This window comes from Eptatretus burgeri, chromosome 7 (assembly GCF_056783735.1).
Source record: "Eptatretus burgeri isolate ZD-2024b chromosome 7, Ebu_testis_v1, whole genome shotgun sequence".
Lineage (NCBI taxonomy): Eukaryota > Metazoa > Chordata > Myxini > Myxiniformes > Myxinidae > Eptatretus > Eptatretus burgeri.
Genome location: NC_140967.1, coordinates 26,428,049 through 26,444,486, shown reverse-complemented (window position 1 = coordinate 26,444,486; position 16,438 = coordinate 26,428,049). Strand labels below are relative to the sequence as shown.

Here is a 16,438-nt window from a genome sequence, read left to right as displayed (position 1 = left end):
GCCCGGATGAATCACACATATTCCCTCTAAACAACGGGTGTGGACTAACAACACATGAACTTATCGATATATCTAACCTGAGGACCTTTCTGGTGTATTGCAAATTTCCACAGCCGTAACAATACTTTCGACCTTCTTAAAGCAATAGCTATATTACAGTTTTATACTGAGGGAGATGCTTCAAATAAATTCTGCAGCAATCAGGATGCTGATTTATTGTACTCAGCTTTTAGAAGAAGCTCTTTAGTTCATTGCATTTGAATGTTTGCTTCCTTTAACAATGACATTAACCACAATCACACTGCTTTTCAGGGAACACACAAAAGCTTGAAAGGAAATTCAAAGGCCCTGTCTACCGTTACTGCCATCATTGATGGAACAGGGTCTGTGGGTGCGTTGCCAAACACCTTTTTTTTGCACAACTTTAGGGACTACAATATTATTTTAGACACCAAAACTGATTAAATACAGCACAGTTCTCTTTATGTGATGTAAGCAATTTCTTTGCACAATCTGTATAGTGTATGTATGTATATGTATGTATGTATATATATATATATATGTGTGTATATATATGTATGTATGTGTATGTGTATATGTATGTATGTATGTATATATATATATATATATATATATATATATGTATGTGTATGTGATATATATATATATATATATATATATATATATATATATATATATATATATATATATATATATATATATATATATATATATATATATGTATGTGTATATATGTGTCTATCTATCTTCTATCTATATATTACTAAAACTCATCTTGTATGTATGTATGTATGTATGTTCCCGAAATACAGCCAAAACGGTGCACGATAGCCAAAAATTTTAGGGCCACCTTACCATTCTCCTGTGGTGTGCAGTATCAAGTTTCGTTCAAATCGGGCGATGAAAAAAAAATTATTAAAAAAGCAAATCCCGATTCAGTCAAGTACTCTTCGGGAGTATTTGATCAATGCAAACTACCTCAGCGGTATATTTCGCTGGAGCTTTTTTTTCTTGAAATTGTTTTTTTCATCAACCGCTGTCATAACGGAAACCCAACGGATTCACGGGTCATCTAGTATACATGTATATATATATATATATATATATATATATATATATATATATATATATATATATATATATATATATATATGTATACATGTATATATATGTATACATGTATATATATGTATACATGTATATATATATGTATACATGTATATATATATGTATACATGTATATATATATGTATACATACATATATATATATATATATATATATATATATATATATATATATTTATATATATATATATGTATGCTATGCTGTGTATTCGCACTTTTTTTCACGAGCGGATTCTTGTTTTTGTCGTGAGCGTATTCACGTTTTTCTCATGTGTTTTGCGGACGGATTTGTGGGTCATTGTTTTTTTTTCTTCGTGTTTTCACGTCTTTTTTTGCGGACATATTCGCGGTTTTTCACAGGATTTTTGATTTTCCCTAATGAATGACGAACCTCCGGGAACCTAATCCCCTCTTTTCCAATTGAAACAATGCCCCGACATTTGCGGATTTGATATTCACGACATTTTCCAGGAACGTATCCCCTGCGGATAGTGGGGTCTGACAGTACAGAAATATCTAATTTTCATAAGTATTCAGCCCCCTGGTCAATACTTTGTAGAAGCACCTTTGGCAGCAATTACAGCTTTGAGCTTTCTTGAGTATGTCTATATCAGCTTTGCACATCTGGGTTTGGGGATTTTCTACCATTCTTCTTTGCAGATTTACTCAAGCTCTGTCAAGTTTGATGGGGTGTGTCGGTGAACAGCAATGTTCAAGTCTTTCCACAGATTTTCAATGGGATTCAAATCTAGGCTTTGGCTGGGTCACTCAAGAACTTTCACATTCTTGGTCTGAAGCCATTCCCTTGTTGCTTTCGCTGTGTGCATGGGGGCATTGTCTTGTTGGAACGTAAATCTTCACTGCAGTGTAAGATCTTTTGCACTTTCAAGCAGGTTCTCCTCAAGGATTTGCCTGTATTTGGTTCCAATCATTGTTCCCTCTGTCCTTACAAGTCTTCCAGTCACTGCTGCCGAAAAGCATCCCCATAGCATGATGCTGCCACCACCATGCTTCATGGTAGGGATGATATTAGATGGGCGATAAGCTGTGCTTGGTTTTCGCCAGAAAGGCCAAAGTTTCCACCAGAAAGTTGCACTTTGCATTCATGCTCATTAGTTCAATTTTAAACTCGTCGTGCTACAGAATCTTTTGCCTCATCCTCTCAGTCTTTCACCTGCCTTTTTTTTATTTCAGGCGTGCTGTCATGTGCCTTTTTCTCAGGAGTGGCTTCCGTCTGGCCTCTCTCCCATAAAGCCTAGATTTGTGAAATGCTGCAGAGATTTGTCCTTCTGGCAGTTTCTCAGCAAAATAACTCTGTAGTTCTGTCAGAGTGGTCATTGGGTTCTTGGTCACCTCCCTGACCAAGATATGTCTTGCCCGGTTGCTCAGTTTGGTCAGATGGCCAGCTCTACGAAGAGTCTGGGTAGTTCCATATGCTTTTCATTTCCTAATGATGGAGCTCACTGTGCTCTCAGAAACTTGCAACACTAGAAATTGTTTAATACCCTTCCGCAGATCTATGCCTCCTCGCAATTCTATCTCAGAGTTATACGGACAGTTCCTTGGACTTCATGGTTGAGTTTCTGCTCTGACATGCACTGTCGTCTGTCGGACCTTGTATAGAAAGGTGTGTTTCTTTCTAAATCATGTCCAATCAACTTCGTTGGCCACAGGTAGACTCCAGTGAAGTTGTTGAGACATCTCAAGGATGATTGAAAGAAATTGGATGCACCTGAACTCAACTTGGAGTGTCATAGCAAAAGCGGTTGAATACTTATTGACTCCAGACATTTCAGCTTTTCATTTTTAATTACTTTGTAAAAATTTCTAAAAACATGTTTTCACTTTGTCAATATGCGGTATTTTGTGTAGATCAGTGACAAAAAATTGATCTCAATTTAATCCATTTTAAATTCAGGCTGTAACAACAAAACGTGAAAAGTCAAGAAGTGTGAATGCATTCTGAAGGCACTGTAGTTGCTATGCAGATTTATTATTCTAATATTGTGGGATTATTGTTTAAAGGTGCACTTTTAATAATTCAAGCGAGGAAAGTGAAAAATTTGATACTTGTAGTATTTCCTTTTTTTGAAATTTCACCTTGGTTTCCTTTTAAATTGAGGAAATGTCTATTTTTCAATTGGAGGCATATGTGAGATTGTGTTTAACTATAATACACCCTTTTTGGTTTGATTATTAATATTTTCCAAAATCGATATTGGTTGGACTTGTTTTTATTCATGAAATTTGTATTGTTGCTAGTTGTGAGATTATCCAATGAGTTCTGGGCAAATTAACAACTTGAAGAAAGCTGGTGATGTCTGTACCCTGAAGCTAGATCAGTGGATTCAGCAGGAAACAGGAATGTCTGGCTTTATGTTTTGCTTTTCTTTGTATTCTCTCATCATTTTTCTGTCACTGTGCAGGTGCAGCATTGGGCCCATTACTAGCAGGTCTCATTTCCCCAATGGGGTGGGATTGGGTCTTCTACATGCTGATGGCAGCGGATGGTTTCGCCTGCCTGGTATATGATCCCAACACTTTAAAAAAAAAAAAACCTTTTTGTTTTACACTTTGCTCATGATATATGGTGTCCCTATCTCCTCTCTATAATTACAGGGCGGTTGCTGTTTAGAATAGCAATTGCTACCACAGGCCTGGCATTCCGTGACATGCTGGAGCGAACTTCTGCCACAATATTGTGTAATGCTTTTGATCTTGTTTAAATGAAAGTTAATGACAGAACAAGTGAATACACAGTATAACAAAGTTGATACACAATGTAACAAATATCGCATCAGTTTGTATCATTAACAAAAGAATGAGCACTTCAGTATCATGCGATGGAGGAGGGAGGGGTGGTGGGGTTGGGGTAGAGAAGGAAGGAGGGAGGTGGCTGCAGATCATGGAAAGAGCAGAGGATGCAAGACCAGAAATAATGTGGTAGGAGACATTGAAACCACCACCTGTCTGCAATGTGAAAGTAATAGGTCTTGAGACTCAAATTAATCTTGGGAGATAAGAATTATTTTTAAGGCCTTGAAGGAAAGACCTTGCATGACGGAGGATGCCAGTTGGCAGCTAACTTTGGAAGGCAACTTAGATATGTGGTTTGCCCATTAAAGATAGTGGCTGATAGTGAGGCCCAAAAGATTGAATGACTGAACTTCTTTGAGAGGTTTGTTGACGAAGTAGATGGGATGCTTCACCACAGGGACAGACAGTGAGAATGTGAGATCTGTCATGATTGAAAGACCAGCCATTCCAAGGCTTTTCCAAGTGTTGGACCAACTCGTGATGTTATCAAGGTCTGCAGAGGGAAGAGGCTGCTGCCTGTCTATCTGAATAATGCTTTGGCAGATGCTCAGCATACTCTGTAAGGAGAAGATTGATTGCCATAGTATGTTATCTGCTATCAAGACAAGGAGATGGTTATCAATATTTCTGATGTCAAAAGTTTCAAATCAAAATATCCATTGTTCTTGTACCACTTTAAAATAATTTAATATGCTAACTTTCACCTCCCCTTCCATCAGTTTCTGTCCAGGTTGATCTACAAAGAGTTGAATGACTGGTGTGGCACAGGTGTTCGAGGGTAAGACATTGTTTTGGAGACTCTTGGAGCAATTGTTGTAAATAGAGGGGAAAAGGCAGTTTGGTGGGAATGGGGGATGGTGGGCACACTATCTTAATCAAATCTTACTTGGTTTGTGAGAGAAATTTTCAAAAGCAGGACTTTGGACGTTGTATTTCAGGTTTGATTCATTGAATGATATGAGTTTTTTTCCAATTCTTGTAAAACTAATTATTTGGTGAACATTGCATGACTCGCTTGTAATTTTTGTTTCCTGTTTTGCAGATCTAAAGACCTTTAGTTTTCATCCGATACAGTTTGATATTGCTTTCTATGGGAAGTGTGTCAAGGGAAAAGATGTGCATTTATTTTAAACATCTTCAAAATCTTAACCAGTTTTCAACTCAGCATTTCGTCTTGCTTTATAAACTGATTTTTATTCTTACTGTTTATTTATTACTTTTAATTTTTTTCATTAAGAATTCTCATGTGACTGAAGAATATCCTTTATCAGCTGCACTTTAATCCAATTGAGGAAGATAGTAAGATTCACTTGAAAAGTCAGTAAATCCAAGAAAACGTAATAAAGGATAAAAATTCAAGGATTGTAAATGTTTGTTTTAGTATTGTAGGAGGGGTTTTTATTTTTTATTTTTTTTTAAATGAAATGAAACTGAAGTGTAAAACGTTATCTATATTATATAGCAGGAGTGTCCATTCGTCTGTCCATCCATCCCCGAACGATTGCCTCAGTTTTGGGGCGAGCCCCGCCAAATCTTCTGCGGACGTTTTGGGGTCCCAGCGAATGTCCTAAGGTGGGTGGGAGGTTTCATAAATACCTCAATACAACTATGATTTTGACTTTCCATCCATACGAAGCATTTTGCATCCACCCTATCTTGCCGGCAGATTTGTCTGTATTGGGTGTCACGTGAGAGCGGCGTCTATTTGTTTACCTCACAAGTGTTTGTATTTTGTTATATTAATTGGAATAAAAATAGAGGGAGATTGAGTTTAAAGCAGAATGAGGAAATTATGTGAGGGTTTCCACCCGTGATTCAGAATTTGCATTTTCGCCATTGTGACATAGAAATATTACCAACCTTACTTCTGTTGGGGTCAGCTGCAGAAAGTTTTTTTTTTTTGCTCAAGTCCTTCACGAACCGGCTGTACAGCCCCATCTCATGCACAGCACGGGTACCTTGCTTGTCACATGATATGTGATAATGGTCAAATTTCACTGAGCTTCCTTAGATTACAAAAAAGGGAAAGAAAACCATGCCACAAGGCAGAAAATGCAACTTTAGTGAATCTCCGATAATTTAGGTAGACATTCATTCATTCATGTCTTCCATTTATGGGTCTCTGATAGTTTGTGAAAACAAGTGATGTTTGAGAGTTAATTGGAGACCCAAAGGCATTCAGAAAGTTACTTTATGAAGAGAGGACAAGACAAAGAGAGAGAATATTGAACTTTCCATGCGGCAATGTTTGCCACGTTGTGAGGGGTCTTTTTAGCAGACAGTGTGGCTAGTCTATTCCAGCGTACGCCCTGCAGCGGGCTTCGGGTGCCAGCCAGGGAGTGTAAGTGAAACACCAGAGTTCTGCATGGCATCACCAGCACTATGTGGGATCACCAAAGAGTGATGCAACACCAAGGATGGGAAGCCAGAAACTAGAAGTTGCGAAGCAAGTGATGCACCCCAGTGTCCAGCATGCGCACTCTTTTTCATTCAGGCACAGCTCACAACTTGGGTTCTTTATTCTAGTTCTCGTGGGAATGGCCCAAATCCCTGTGGTGCCCACTGTTTTGGTGCCACAGACATTGGGCCAGGTTCACTGGCTCGTGCTGATTGGCAGGGAGGGTGGGGGCGGGGGTTGTCATGATTTTCCGATCACGCTTCGGCTGTGCTTCTGACGCATGACGACGTCACTTATTTGATTGCTGGTGTGACCTTTTGTACAATTGGTCCAGGCTGTGGCAGGGTGGAAGATACAAATAGACAGAGTTACATGGTGATGTTGCTCATTGTGGGGGAGGGTGATTATAGGGCCTTGGAAACACATTTTGGTAGGAAGACAGGAGCTCGCTAAACCTTATTCAACACTATCTCGTTAATTACAGTAATTACATCCCACTTGTACTAGCATGTATTATGAACAGCTGAGGGTCCAATTTGCTGCCGCAGACGCCTGGTCGCTGCAGCCCATGCGTTGGGGCCGGCTCAGTCACGTGACCCAGGTCTGGGTCGTGACTGGTATTCCATTGTCTTGTTGATTTTTTTTTTTTTTCCCTGGTCTATTTTCCTGTGGTGTGTCTGCGGCCCGGTACGGCTTAGTTTGATGAGGACTTTTCTGCATGTACAATACCCAGGGTGCATATTTCGATGTAAATAGATTTGTGATGTAAAATGTTCTCGTGTTCCTTCTCCCTTACCCGTTCATTAATTTACAGGGTTTCCATTTGACAGGAGGGTTGGTCTCAAAACAGGATCTACTGCACTACAATAGCAGAAGCTAACTTTGACTAAGTTGATAAACACTGTCATTTATACAATGTTTTGTGTAACTTGTTTTAACCATTAACTGTCAGGCAATTTTAGCATTTGTGTTGAGCCAAATAAAGCAAAAACAGACAAAACTAGAGGGGGAGCACTCGGTAGAGTGCAAAACCTCCGCCGCCAATACTGCTCGGTCACTCAATTGAACCTGATATCCTTTTCATTCAATTTGATGTCAACAGTGCTCAGAGTTATAGTTTGCAACTTTCCCTTTTACTTTTAACTTTTACAGACTCAATTCGTCATAACTAGATTCCTTGAGACAGAAATTGATTTTACGTGGGTATATCCACCTGAAGTTCCAAAATCAGCCGCAATTCTAATTTTGGCATGTTTTTGTTGGAAATCACTTATAACATGAAGAAATGCAAAAAAAATTCGAAATTTTGTTGAAAAAAAAAGTTGCAAAATTTTCTTTCTTTTTCTCTAACGATTTTTTTTTGGGGGGGGGGTGGAAGCCACTTAAAACATGTAGAAATGCAAAAACAAAAATTCAAATATTTTTTCAAAATGGCTGCCATAGCGGCCATATTGGACTTTGGACCGAGTCCAAAATCTAATGGCATGATCCTTGTACCATACCTAATCCCCCCACCAAGTTTCGTCAAAATTCGTCAAGGAGTTTTTCCGTAATACTGTTCACAAACAAACAAACAAACAGAAAGGGGTGAAAACAGTAACCTCCGTCCATCTTCGATGGCGGAGGTTAATTACGATCATTCCATGTAAGACACTAGGTTTGACTTTTAAATCGTTGATTGTTTACCTTAAGTTTTTTTTTTTTTTATTTTTTTTTTTTTTGACTACTATCATGGGAATTATTTATTGACTTTTGTAATGCATGATGTCATTTGATAAACTTTGCAATATTGTTGAAACAAGGCAAATATATTGTTAAATTGCAGCAATAATGTTCATCATAGTATTGCATTGTACATGCCAACATACAGTCGGGTCTAAAAGTTTGCACACACTGGAGCAGAATACAGTTGACTTCCATTTTATACCTTTTCTCTACAATAATCATAATTCTTTCCATTCCTAGAACAATTTCAACCATTCTCCCTTGTTTCTATCAGGGGTTTCTGCAACTTTTGTACTTTGGATGATTTTATTCAGTTTAATTCATGATGTGACATAAATAGCGGGTCAAAAGTGTACATACACCAAGGTGACGCTGCATGATTGGCTTTCGAAAGGCCTAGAGTGTTCTGAAATGGCCTTCTATCACTTGTATTGTGTCCCCCACTCTCTGCTGATTATAATTGTTATGTAATAGGTTAGCTAGTGCTTCCATGGCTGTATAAAGGGCCGAGGTTTCCTATTCAGGCCCTATTTCCACTTGAGCCAGCATGGGGAAGGCAAAAGAATACTCTCAAGACCTGAGGAAGAGCATTATACAGTTGCACAAGTCAGGGACTTCTCCAGGGGCCATATCTAGGCAACTTGTCAAAACGATTGTGCAGAAGTATAGGGACCTCGGGACAACCAAGATCCTTCCAAGATCAGGCCGGAAGTCCAAGTTGACACCAACCAATGAGAGGGCATTCGTCAGAAAGGTGCGCTTCAACCCCAAGACTACCAAGAAACACCTCTGCCAATAATTGGAGGCTTCAGGGACGATGGTGTCACTGTCCACCGTCCAGAGGGTCCTGCACTGAAATGGACGAAGAGGCTGCAGAGCACGAAGGAGGCCCCTCCTTCAAAAACGCCACTGCAAAGCCAGGCTGAAATATGCAAGAAAGCACAAGGACAAAGATAGAGGCTTCTGGTGGAGTGTCCTTTTGTCTGATGAAACCAAAATGGAACTTTTCGGCCACAATGACCAACAGTACATCTGGCGAGAGAAGGGAGAGGCCTTCAAACCTAAGAACACAATACCCACGGTGAAGTATGGTGGTGGCAGCATCATGCTATGGGGATGTTTTGCTGCTGGGGTCCAGGAGCACTGCAGAAGATAGTTGGCACCATGAATAAGGAAGACTACTTGGAAATTCTCCAAGGGAACCTGAAGCAGTCCGCTCGAAAGCTGAACCTCTGATGTCGCTGGACCTTCCAACATGACAATGACCCAAAGCATACTTCCAAGTTGGTTGCTGGATGGCTTCAGCAGAACAAGGTTGATGTTTTGGAATGGCCAGCTCAAAGCCCAGACTTAAATCCAATGGAGAATTTGTGGACGGAATTGAAAAAAAGAGTGCAAAAGAAGAAACCCACCAATTTGACTGAACTCTACCAACACTGTCAAGAAGAATGGGTTAAAATATCTTCAGAGAATTGTAAGAAGCTGATTGATGGTTATCCTGCAAGACTGACTGAAGGTCTAATGGTTAAAGGCTATGCAACAAAGTATTACAGTGTGCTGTATGTAAACTTTTGACCCACTATTTTTGTCACATCATTAATTAAACTGTGAATAAAATCATCCAAACTACAAAAGTTGCAGAAACCTTTGATAGAAATAAGGGAGAATGGTTGAAATTGTTCTCGGAATGGAAAGAATTATGATTATTGTAGAGAAAAGAAGTATAAATGGAAGTCAACTGTATTCTGCTCAAGTGTATGCAAACTTTTGGTCCTGACTGTACATTGTACTTCATTTTCATGGTACCAGGAACCACATCCAGTGCCTTCAGAAAGTATTCACACCCCTTGACTTTTCACATTTTTTGTGGTACAGCATGATTGTAAAATGGATTAAATTGAGATTTTTTTTTTGAATTTTTTTACAAATTCATTAAAAATAAAAGCTGAAATGTCTTGAGTCAATAAAAATTGAGATCAGGTGCATCCAATTTCCTTTGATCATCCTTGAGATGTCTCGTCAACCTGATTGGAATCCACATGTGGCCAATTCAATTGATTGGACATGATTTGGAAAGAAACACCTTTCTATAAAAGATGCCACAGTTGAAAGCGCATGTCAGAGCAGAAACTCTACCATGAAGTCCAAGGAACTGTCCATAGAACTGAGATACAACTGTGAGGAGGCATAGATCTGGGGAAGGGTACAAAACAATTTCTAGAGTGTTGAAAGTACCCAAGAGCACAGTGAGCTCCATCATTAGGAAATGGAAAGAATGGAACTACCCAGACTCCTCGTTTAGCTGGCCGTCTGACCAAACTGAGCAACCGGGCAAGAAGAACCTTGATTAGGGAGGTGACAAAGAACCGAATGATCACTCTGACAGAACTACAGAGTTCCTTGGCTGAGATGAGAGAACATGCTGGAAGGACAACAGTCTCTGCAGCACTTCACAAATCTCGGCTTTATGAAAGAATGGCAGGACAGAAGCCACTCCTGAAAAAAGGCACATGACAGCGCACCTGTAGTTTGCAAAAAGACACATGAAAGACTTTGACAGCATGAGGCAAAAGATTCCGTGGTCTGATGAGACGAAAATTGAACATCCCACTTGTACTAGCATGCATTATGAACAGCTGAGGGTCCAACCTGCTGCTGCAGAGATGCCCATTCCCTGCAGCCAATGCATTGGGGCCGGCTCGGTCACGTGACCCATTTAATCCATTTTAAATTCAGGCTGCAACACCACAAAATGTGAAAATGTCAAGGAGTATGAATACTTTCTGAAGGAATTGTATTGCATTGTCACATGAATCCTGACCAACAGGGCTGGAAAGCAAAAGCACTACGTCTGGCAGAAATCAGGCACAACTCATTACCAATGTAACACCATCCATACCATGAAGCATGGTGGTGGCAGTATCATGCAATGGGGATGCTTTTCAGCAGCAGGGACTTGGAAAATTATAAGGATAGGGGGAACAATTAATGGAGCCAAATTCAGGCAAATCCTTGAGAACCTGCTTCAGAGTGTAAAATACCTTAGACTGCGGCAAAGATTTACGTTCCAACAGGACAATAACCCCAAGCATACAGTAAAAGTAAGATTGGAATGGTTTCAGAACAAGAACATGAAAGTCCTTGAGTGATCTAGCCAAAGCCCAGACTTGAATCCCATTGCGAATCTGTGGAAAGACTTGAAGATTGCTGTTCACTGATGCTCCCCCATTCAACTTGACAGAGCTTGAGAAAATCTGCAAGGAAGAATGGGAGAAAATCCCCAAATCCAGATGTACAAAGCTGATACAGACATACCCAAGAAGACTTGAAGCTGTTATCACTGCGAAAGGCGATTCTACAACGTATTGATTCAGGGGTTTGAATACTCATGTAAGTTAGATATTTCTGTATTTCATTTTAAATACATTTGTAAAAATTTCTCAACTATATTTTCACTTTATCATTAATGACTATTTTGTGTAGATCGGTGACAAATTTATATTTAATCCATTTTAAATTCAGGCTGCAACACCACAAAATGTGAAAATGCCAAGTGGTATGAATACTTTCTGAAGGCACTGTATCGCATTGTCACATGAATCCTGACCCACAGAATGGTCCTGGCACACAACATCCTGTCTGTGGTGCATGGTAGGGGGCTGCAGTGAACAGCACAATCTTTGTTAGCCTCCATGTAGCCAGAGGAGTCTGTTTCTTTTGAATAGTAGCAAGCCCACGGGCCCCAACCACACTTTTTGTCACGTCGTTTGTAGCTGGACGTCGTCTTCTCAGTCTTGTTTGCTGGTCATCAATTGCCTGCCTTTCTTTTCTATGCTCTTGAGTTTCTGAATCTTTCCTTAGTCTTTCTTTCTGGGGAGTAATCCTCTGTTTTTCTTCTCTCCTGCTTCTCAGTTGCCACAATCTCGTCTTTAATGCTTGGCATTAATTGCTCACCTTTCTTGTGCTTGCTGTTGTTTCCTTGTCGCTTCTATCCTGGCATGCCTTCCTTTCTCCCTTTTCTGTCAGTTATTCTTCTACGTTTTGGCATCTTTCACATGAAAAATACGGTGGAAAAATAGGTGCAGTAAGGGTGTATTGACGTCACTTGCAAGGATCCAATCAACGTGCACATCGCCTCACACTGTCAATCAGCAATGTTTTATGACTCGTCACCAAGCCACATGAAGCATAGCTCACATTTGTTTTGCCTAGCCATTTATCGATGTGGATAATGAAAATGTTTTTGTTGAAATCAATTTTTTGACCCTGCACTGCCTGGTTCTTTGGCGATTTAATATGGTATCGTTTTCAACTTTGTACGACCAGTGGTTTGGGAGGAGATGCAAAATCGACACACAGACACTGGATCTTATTACACTATATAGATACATCTTACATGTAAGGTGCACTATCTTCTCGGGAAGAGGTTTGGGTGGGAAGCCATGTCAGTAATAAGTTTAATCTTAATTCTTGCATGCAAATTATCCCAAATGACTCTGACTTCAAGTGACAAAAGTAAAGTAAAACTTGGAATTTTGGTTCACAAAATATTTCGTTTATGCACATATTTTTGGAGAACTTGATTAGAGCATACAAACAGGCCCATAACAGCTTGTTACCATCTCAAAAATCTCAGGTCATCCCTAATCCAAAGCCATGATCTTTTGGACCACCTTTAACCCTCCCCAAGCCGACCTCTTTCCAAATTTCCAGTCTTTCCTTTCTGAGAGTTTGCTTCTGTGTCCATCTTCTCTACCCTGTGTGTCTTCCCCTACCCCTCATTTTCACCACGTCCCTTATTTGTCCAAGTCTCCCTCTATTTTGTCCCTAAACTTTGCTGTTGCTGTCTCTCCTCTTTATACTGTTTGTTTTGTTCTGTTACGTCCTGATCCGCTCTATCTTCCAGTTCCTCCACGAGCCTTCACTTTCTATAAAAAAAAAATTTACCGATTTCAGGGTTTGAAACTTCTTAGCTTTGTGGCAGGATGTGATTTTGGATGTAATTTTTTTTTTGCCTTTCCAAGTGTATCAGCAAATTTTCAAACAAATAAGGCAACACGGCCCTGTGTTACCTATCTCGATACGGCAACCCTGTAGTTCCCGTCCAAACTTCACTGACGGTGTAAGATTGTGGATGTCTTGCCACTATATGCAAGACAAGGTCATTTGGAGAAAAATGAGAAAAAAAGGTTCTGTTTATGATGTCTGTCTCGCTGGAGCTGCTTTACCAAGTCATGTGCCTTTTTTTTTTTTGCTTTGGTCGTGTAGTGTTGGTTACACCAAGACTTTCTGCATATTCTGATACCTGCCATGCTTCTCTGATGCAAGAGTTTTCAGTACTTCCTCTTTCCTTGTATGTAAACCGATCCTGTTGTTATTTCCCAGGGTCATTATAACATTTTATGTTTTGCATTTTTAGCTCGCCTGTTCGAAGAACAGAGCTATAGCGATACCCCCGGCGTGAGCGCGAGCGTCAGCGTGAGCATGAGCGTCAGCGTGAGCGTGAAAATGTTAAAATTTTTGGTGCAAGTTATTTTTTCCTTTCTAATGCTTTTATCTGCCACACTATTTTTTTTATACGCCCGATATATATATATATATATATATATATCTATATATATATATATATCTATATATATATATATATATATATATATATATATATATATATATATATATATATATATATATATATATATAGTTGAAAGTGTGTCTGTCTGCGTGTCTGCGTGTGTGTTTCTCTGTGATCTATGCACGCGAAAAGTACTGGACTGATCCTCACCAAACTTCACATGCTGACAGAACATGCACCCGGGAGTGTCCCGATGTAAAAGAATTGTACTTCTGACTTCCGGTTTCTGAATTATGACGTCATCACCTGATTTCGTAACGTTAACTTTTCAAGTTCAGCCGATTGACATGGGGACAATGCCATTTGCAGTAGAATGAAAAAATAATGCTGCAGTCACTTGAAGATAATGACTTCCAACTTCCCGGTTTCCGAATTATGACGTCATCACCTGATTGCGTAACGTTAATTTTTCAAGTTCAGCCGATTGACATGGGACCAACGGAATTTGCTAGAGAATGAGAATTAATTAAGTCGCAAATGATGACATGAAACCAGCCTCACATTGTTGAGGAATTATGGGTTTTTTTTATCTGATGCAGCAATAAATCTTAACATTTTTGAACTCGAGTCTTCTGCATATGAAACATGGCGGGGAAAATATAATATTATAGTGGTGATGAAAAAAATAATAATGGTGGCAGCCTCTACAATTTTACAATTAACTGTGACGTATACTCCTTCAGACCCGCCGTCATCCACGGGATTCCTGTGCGGAGCACGGGTATCCCTGCTAGTGTATGTATGTGTATATATATATATATATATATATATATATATATATATATATATATATATATATATATATATATATATATATATATATATATATATATATATATATATATATATATACATATATATACATATATATACATATATATATACATATATATATATATATATATATATATATATATATATATATATATATATATATATATATCGGGGCGTATTATGTGTCGTCCGTCCGTCTGTCTGTCTGTCTGTCTGTCCGTCCGCACTCTAACTCCCAAAGTTTTATACTTTCACGTTTCATATTTGGTACATAGGTACAGACTGTGGAGGTGTGTCGTGCCATACATTCGTCATCTAAAGTGGTTGCCATGGCAACCAGGATGCTGTTTTCCATCCGTTCCCGTCCGCACTCTAACTCCCAAAGTTTTCAACTTTCACGTTTCATATCTGGTATATAGGTACAGACTGTGGAGACGGTATGCCGCGACATACGTTAGTCATCTAAAGTGGTTGCCATGGCAACCAGGATGCTGTTTTCTACGTAGTAGCACAATTCTGTATATGCCTTCTTGTTCGGGCGTATATTGTGCTCACTTGTGCTCTTGTTACTGATTACAATATACAAATACATATATTGCTTTAAAATTATTTGGATCAGACTTCACTGCAATGCTTTATAAAAAATATTCATTATTAGACGAGTCTTTTAAAAACAATAAATGTATAAACAGGTGAGCATTGGGTGGCTTTGACACCAACTCTGGTTTACTTCCGAAGTTGTGTTTTTACGAACCCCTTTATGTGCATTTATTCTTTTGGTTGAGGTGATTGTAATAAAGCATAGTATAACCACAGAACTGAGGTTGATTAGCAAATCAAATAATGGTGTTTTATATGGTTAAACAGATTAGTCCGTTATAGTAGCAGCCAACATGAATATTATCACTTTTTAAGTTAATAATAACTTTTCATGCTTCGTCACAAAACTTCATGTGAACTCGTGTTACTTTCTTTTCCTTTTAAATAACTTTCGTCCATATTTGGTATTTGGTGCTTTGACAAATCTATTGTGTGAACTGTGGCCTTTAGCCCCCGACTCCCCCCCCCCAACTTGCAATATATTGTATAATGCTTTGCTTGTTTGCTTTTGCCTCTTAACTGGAAATAAACTTTACTCAGCAATCAGTCATGCAGTTTTTGGACTTCATAAAACTTCCCTGCTGCCATTTGCTGCAAAAGTTTGGTGTATGCACCGAGTCTCCAGTTTGCTTGACAGTTGAGAGAGAACCTCCTCCATGTTGATTGCAAAGAGTTTGTGTTTTAAAATGTAGAATTTTTAAAAACCAAAAATCCATTGTTCAAGGCTTTGTGCCATTGACTCAACAAAATTATCACCGATTACATTGTTGGGTAATTGGTAAACATTAGTAAAGGGCTTGCATAAGCCTGGTGTTGGGTTAGTAGTTAGGGTGGCGGCTTGGGATCCTAGGGTCCTGAGTTCAAGCCCCGTTGGCGGTTGAATTAATATACACCAGGAGGTTGACTCAGCCTGTCATCCTTCTGAGGTCGGCAAAATAAGTACCAGTGTGCTGGTAAGGGGGACACTGCATCAGTGGCATAGCCGTGTCCCAACCAATGATGCAACCAGCAGCCACAGGCTGCACTCAATAGAGAGAGCGTGAAGGGCTTGAGTTTTTTTTTTTTTTCTGTAATGTTTAACTTTGTGGAAATCGTTTATATCTTTCTTTCACTTTATTGTGGAATCTGATCGATCAGCAATAAAATGCACTTTGCAACTCATATTATTAATAAACTCCAGTCTGCTTCATAATATAATATCTTTGTTAGGGATTATTTGCCAATCCTCAATTACCTCTTCCTGACAAAAGTTCAGCTTACTGTCAATCGAAAGAAAGTCAATGGCAAGAGACTTTTTGGGTAAAGAATGTTGAATATAAGTTTGGCATCGTGAATCCAAGTTTGA

At 39.0% G+C, this 16,438-nt stretch overlaps 1 protein-coding gene across 3 annotated transcripts in view; it reads left to right on the top strand.

Annotated features, from left to right (window-relative positions):
- The window catches only part of SLC37A2 (solute carrier family 37 member 2), a 72,435-nt gene extending 56,796 nt beyond the window's left edge, over positions 1-15,639 (top strand). Inside the window, exons 16-20 of one of the 3 annotated variants that reach the window (XM_085887762.1) lie at positions 313-391; positions 3,574-3,671; positions 4,684-4,742; positions 5,007-5,536; positions 11,329-15,639. In XM_085887762.1, the coding sequence (XP_085743888.1) occupies positions 313-391; positions 3,574-3,671; positions 4,684-4,742; positions 5,007-5,022 (252 nt within the window). In that variant the 3' untranslated portion in view covers positions 5,023-5,536; positions 11,329-15,639. Of the gene's footprint in view, positions 1-312; positions 392-3,573; positions 3,672-4,683; positions 4,743-5,006; positions 5,537-11,328 lie in introns of those variants that run through there. The other 2 variants (XM_085887763.1, XM_085887764.1) reach the window with 2 other exon arrangements.
- Positions 15,640-16,438: the final 799 nt, after the last annotated feature.